This window comes from Nicotiana tomentosiformis, chromosome 4, assembly GCF_000390325.3.
Source record: "Nicotiana tomentosiformis chromosome 4, ASM39032v3, whole genome shotgun sequence".
Classification (NCBI taxonomy): Eukaryota; Viridiplantae; Streptophyta; class Magnoliopsida; order Solanales; family Solanaceae; genus Nicotiana; species Nicotiana tomentosiformis.
Window position 1 is genome coordinate 105413747 of NC_090815.1, and position 6536 is coordinate 105420282.

The 6536-nt window shown below is 34.4% G+C and overlaps 1 protein-coding gene across 2 annotated transcripts; it reads right to left on the minus strand.

Moving 5' to 3' along the window:
• Positions 1–2384: 2384 nt before the first annotated feature.
• LOC104093053 (transcription factor bHLH143-like) lies at positions 2385–6069 on the minus strand. 2 transcript variants are annotated; one of them, XM_009598774.4, is made up of 4 exons: positions 5877–6069; positions 4617–5245; positions 4298–4453; positions 2385–4198 (listed from the first exon to the last, which is right to left on the minus strand). In XM_009598774.4, the coding sequence occupies exon 4, from the start codon at positions 4179–4181 to the stop codon at positions 3108–3110; it is 1074 nt and encodes a 357-aa protein (XP_009597069.1). In that variant the 5' UTR covers positions 4182–4198; positions 4298–4453; positions 4617–5245; positions 5877–6069; the 3' UTR covers positions 2385–3107. The 2 variants fall into 2 exon arrangements, with proteins under 2 accessions (XP_009597069.1, XP_009597068.1); XM_009598773.4 differs by having other exon boundaries at positions 4617–5248; positions 5877–6068.
• Positions 6070–6536: the final 467 nt, after the last annotated feature.

Consider the following 6536-nt stretch of genomic DNA (forward strand, 5'->3'; position numbering starts at 1 on the left):
TATTTTTTAGTTTTTATTAGAGAGTAGAAAATATTTTTTATGCTACTCTGCTCACCTCCCCCTTCCCCCAAATCCCTATTTTTCCTTACTCCCCCCCCCCCCCCTCAAAAAAAAAAAAGCCAATGTTTTCAGGACTCTATTTTCTTCAAGAATTTAATTATTTTTCTAAAAATTCATACAAACCCAAAAGAACTAATATGTTGTTTTACTTTTTTACGCCAAAATAACGTTGAAATTTGTGCTTCATAACTAAAAAGAAAATAATCTTTTTTTGGTTGAAAAAGAAAGTACTGTTTCCACAACATGAAAATAAAGTACTTATTTTATTAAAATAAAAGAAAATACTTTATCTATATCGTGAAAAGAAAATATTCATTTTGTTGAAATGCATAAAAAAAATACTCATTGGTTGAAATGAAAAAAAAAATCTATCTATAATATGAAAAGAAAATACTATTAATAATATTTTTATTTAGGGTGGAGGGTGGGGCGAGGGTTTGAGTTGGGGTGGGGTGTGGGGGTTGGTGGCGATGTAGAATAGGGTGGGGAAGGTTGAGTTGAAATGATTAAAAAGGATAATATCGAGTTAGCCCCCTTTTGGCCATAGATTTTGTCAATTGTTTTTTAATTTTTTTTAGCAAAACTTGTTTATAGATTTTATCCATATTTTAGCAAATTTTGAAAATAAAATTTCCAAATTCCAAAACTAGCTCTACACCTGTTTTTGGCCCAAAATATTATTGTTTGGATTTTTTAACAATTTTAAAAATTACATCAAACTTTTGTATTTTATAAAAAAGCTCACCATCTATTATGACTCAACTAATCCACCAGTTAGTTACTATCATTTTTTTTTTGACTGATGGATCTTGTAATATTATTGCGATTTGACGAATTGTAATAGCTAGTAATTATGTTATTACCAGTTAATATTAAAATATTAGGTTATGGTTTTATGATAGTGTATTATGTAGTTCATTATAAAAATGACAATTTTGTGCCAAACTTATCTATGTTCATGACTATGGTTTGTAATAATAATAATTAATGGCATTGATGAAAGTTCTGCATAAACAAGATTAGCAAGTTTGTTTATTTGGTATTGTTGGGTATTTTTGATAGTTTTTAGAACTTATGGGTATAAATTATGTTTCATTTTTTTTTTTAAAAAAAAGTAAAATATATTTTGAAAAATTATGTCCAAACAAATTTTTCAAACCGGGTTTTTTAAAATAAATTTGGAAATTTATGACCAAACGCTAGCTTAGTCTAGGGATGTCAATTAAACATGTAAAAAAGTTAAATCAATACATAATTTAACTCATTGTAGATTTTTTTTTTATTTGACCATTTGGTATTCAATACTCGCATAGATCACCTCCCGTCCAGCATTTAAAGCCCAGATGAGTCGAGTTAATTTGAGCTAAATAATAGAGTATGTCATAACTCAACTTGCCTAATTCAAAAACTTGTGTCTTTTTATATATATTCCTTTCTTGCCAATCGTATATTCTCGGACTCGGTACATAATCAATTTGATTAATTGCACGTACTCTACGCATATAAATATTCGGTCCATTTCAACTACCTGCTACGGTCTGTTTCCAATTGTTTCCAATTTTTAATCAACGTTAGGTACATCTCCCCATTTTCCAAAATTTATTTTCAATGTTTGACTTTCGTACCATGATTTAGCTCTTGGAATTGCCACTACAGTACTCAAGAAAAACACAAAACTATAAGATGTTCAAGTCATGACTATTTTTGTAAGCATGTTAGTCAATCAACTTGAGTTTTTTGACAATTAGTACAAAACCACGAGAATCGCGTTTAAAATAAACCTAATCCCATTTCAATGAGCCTGACAAGTTTGTTTATTTATTCATTTGTTTTGTATACTGTGATGTTGTTTAGATCAATTTGAGTGCACTTCAATTCTTTCACCGAGTAACATATTAATCAATTACATCTCGATCAGAAATTAATTAACGAGTTCTAATCAATTAAAGTATTCATAAGCGGAGTTTTCTTTTTAATTTCCATTATTATATGGGGGATCAAGAAAGCGAGACAATAAAAATTAGACTCAAAACTTCTAATGTAAAATATTTTGACGCTTTGGATTTAATTAATAATTAAAAGGAGAATAGATGGACAACCAATGAGGGACCCTCGCATGCATTTGTAAGTGTTGAAATTTCATCACCCAAATAATGCAAACACGTGGTCCCCCTCTAATCTCTATCACCATTGCAATCCATTTACAAAGGAATCATATCAAGAAAAATACATCACTGTCCCTCACACTTTGAGCTAAAATGCGTGCATGCTACGTAAAAACACAAGTAAAAAGACAACACCACCACCACCAAACACAGTTAATATTCTCCAATCCAAACAAACATCACACATGATATTATTACACAACCACATAGTACTAAAAATATTACAAAACATTCACACGCTCAAACTAGTCATACGTCAAACAGTAGCGGCAGTTTGTTATACAAAGGATCGAGATCCATTTCACCTCAGGAAAAGAGTTTTATACCTGATGTAACCAAAAGAGAGACACATCGCCTTTAGATAAGAAAAGGAAACGCGCAAGAGGGATTAATGAGGAAAAATGAGCAATGAAAGTGAAGGTTTTGGGACCTAAATTCGCCACCAAGCGTGCACTGAACTTTACCAGGGTCCTACTGAGGTAAACAAGTCGTCGTATCGTTCACACAGACAGCGAACAATTATGTGGGCAAAAACACATTCCCAAAGGGCAGAATCAACTATTCTCTTTAGGGTCAAGATATGAACTCATGATTTACCACACTTTATGGAAGCATGACAAGAAGCTCCCTCCCCCCCTTATCTATACAGAAGACAGACCGTCCACCGGTGATTTTCAAAACCACAGCCAATGGTTCCCCAACAGAATGATGGAATAAAGACTATATGTTCCGCCAACCCAACTTTGCCATACCATCTAAGCTTTAATTCTGCTTCATTCATCGGAAACATTTAGTACGTACTTCAGACCGCTATGTCACAAGGAAGCTATAAGAAATACCACTAATAACTCTGTAAAAATATGACCAGGGGCAAGCTGAAGCTCAAAGAGAATCAAGTCCTAGAGACTTGGCTTTCACTTTCAGGGATCTCAAGTAACGGATTGCTTCATCTATAACAACCATCGAGTCTTTTCCCTTCCCTCCAGGGATTATTTCCTGCAAAATACTTATAGTATCACGAATTTTATCTTTTCTCAGCCTCTTTTTCCCAGATGGAGAACACTGTGCTCCTGAAACTTGGTCAAAGCCATTGCCGCAACTGGATTGTGCATCATCCTCTAAGTCGGAGCACGTATATGCTTTTGCAGAGGTTGTGGTATCTCTGAGCGACGGTGCATCATAGCTACCATCTAACAGTTTATGCCTTTTGGTCGGCCCTGCAGAACTAGCTACTTCTTCACCCCTTTCGTCAAACCACTCTGGTAAATCATGAGTTGTCATAGTACTAGGCGAGTGACCAGTGCTTGTTTCTTCATCATCCTCGGAATAATAATTATCATCATCTGAATAGAGTAGGGCGTTCAGTTCTTCAGTATCCTCACGCATTTCACTTTCAACATCATCTCTGGTACTTTCTTCAAAATATTCATCACTAAGGAAATGCCCAAATGGAGAAGCTTCATTCTTTTTAATCTCTGGATCCACCTTAACCAAATCATAAAGGGCAGGTGGTGTTGGAATCAAAGAAGCCGGGCATTGTACAGGAGTAGCATTAGCAGAACTATAGATCAAAGTTGTTTGATCACCAGATTGATCAAAAACAAGGAATCTCTTCTGAGCAGATGCGGTGCCTGCATTAGGATATTCGATTGCTTGAGGAGCAAGCTTCTCTTCCGGTAAAGAAGTCGAAACACGAGCAACTCCCTGGTAGAACGGAGGCGAACAATATAACCAATTGAGAGGTTCAGTTGGCTGGCTTGACTTTGACTGTAGAAGCCCAGAAAATGTGAAAAAGGGAGAATTCCCATTCATAGGAACCTCATTTGACTGAGGAGTCATGTAAGTAGGAAAAGAATACTGCTGCCCTATATCAAATCGAGGATAAGAAAAATTCAAATGGGCTAACTGCAGATCTGAATACTGGTGAAGGAATGAAGATTCAAAGTTCTTTTCCATTCAACCTCAACAATCACCTGAAAATCAGACAAAAAGAATCCGACAAACTAATCAGATGAATTGTCACCAAAATTAATCTAGAAAAACAGCAATAAGTTAGAGGTTGCAAATCATACCAGTTCTAAATAACTGTGAAACTACGAATTGCTGTTGATTTCTTGCACTCTTGATAAACAACGAAAAAAAACTAAAAACTCCAGCTTAACTTGAACGCGGTAAAAAGAAAGATCAATCTACGTGACGGGTTTAAGCAAATGACGGAAGTATTCAGCCTGAAATATCAACAACAAAAAGTAAATTAGATGTCTTTTAGCAAGCAAAGGAAGAACAAGGCATCTCATCATGTAAAAGTTATTCGATTAAGCAAGGATTCCAGAAGACAAAAAGATAAAGAGAATCTTATTATTCAAGAATACCAAAATGTCCATAACTAACCTGGCAATCTTGGAGTGGTTGAAAGCATGCTATGACTCTAACTATTATGGTGGCAGACCCATCAATTCCATTTTCATGTTTCAATGCTCGAAATCTCGTCTGTCCAGCTGCTTGACACACCATAACTACTTGTTCCCAACCCTTTTCACTCAATACAAACACCTCAATCTTCCAACAGAACAATCAAGAAACAAAAGAATTCTGAACAATCCCTTCTAGAAAATGATTAAAGATTCGCTCAAATTAGCGGACTGTCGAAAATCACTCCCCACAAAATCAAAGACTGAATGCTAAAGAAGGCAATTCTAACCAAGACTAAGATGAAAGTGACTAAATTCTCAGCTAATGCTGAGAACGTAACAGGGTACGACAATGAAACGTGTAGATCCCATGGAAAAGATTAAAATGAAGACTTAACTTTTAAGGTGAGAAATAGTAACAGTAATCTAGAACAAAGAAGCGATTTTCTAAAAAAGGGTATTTTACAGAATGACACGGCAATACAAGTTCAAGGAGATGACTTTCCGATAGACGTCAACAGATAGACTACACCACAGCATGCTGTTCTTTACTTTGCTCTATTCACCACGGTTGTTGTTTGTTCTTTCTTGTGTTTCACCAATTCTATGCTGCTGACAAGATTTCCACATACAACCATCAGCTTTAAACCCATAAACACCAAATGAAAAGCACTCTTTTAAAGATAAAGAGGAATCTTATAAAAGAAGATTGATTACTGAGAACATTAAGGTGTGAGGTGTATTATTATGACTAAAATACACTTTTTCTTTTTTTTTTTTTTACTTTTGCTGCTTAGATTCAAGCTGAAAATCTTGAGACATAGGAGATTTTTTACATAGGACAATACAATTTCTTTGTCAAAGGTAAAACTACAGTGACTAGTTTTCTATTCTTCCTAGTTACCAAACACAAGCATTTCAGAAATTGCAGCTAAAAATCTCATAGCATAGTCAATCAGTATCCTCTTATATTTCAAAAAAAGAAAAAAGAAAAATTACACTCTTTGTACTAGATTCCACAATTAGGGAGAGACACAAGATCTCAGTGAAAACTCCATTCAACAATGCTAGAAAACAACCAAAAATCTGAACTTTACAACCCAAAAAACCAATATAACACAAAAAGGGAAACCCATCTAATCAAAATGAGATACAGCAAATGGATTAAAAGAAAAGGCAAGAATAAACTCAAATTATATACAAAAATGGGGACAAAAAAGAATCAGAAATAGAGACTTACAACAATGAAATTGCTTATCCTTAGAAACCCAGAAAAGGAAGAGGATTTTGAAGAGATTGAATGAAGCAGTGAAAAAGATAGGGAGCTGAAAGTGTGTGTTTTTTCACTGTGTGTGTGTGTGTGTTAATGGAAGTGAGAGATAAGGAGAATACAGTCAAAGATGAGGGGAGTGCACGGAGGGTGAGACTATATAGAACCAAAAAAGAAAATCATACTCCAGTATTCAATTTTTGGTTGCGCAAAGAATTAATTGGTTTTCGTACGTGCTAAGCGCACGTTTGGTTTTTGTATAAAATCATGGTGTGTGTATTGGTAATAAAGAAAAGAAAAAAGGTTAATACATAAATTCATTTCTGAATTTATTCGAATCTTTTAATTACACACTTAAATTTTGTGAATGAAGTAAGAGCATGTTTGAAAAGCCACAAGGGAATTAGATTTGTGTGTAATTAGGTATAATTACACAGCTTTATATGTTTATTTGATCAAGTAATTATATTTTTTACCGTGTAATGTGACGTTGTCCTTGCATATAATTAGTCTATTGCTAGCTGATTCATTAATTTCATTTGGGATATCAATGCTAGCTTCTTCCCATGGATTGTAAACCTTCAATGGACCAGCCATGCTTTATACAGTTTCTCCAAGTTTTGTTCCTTT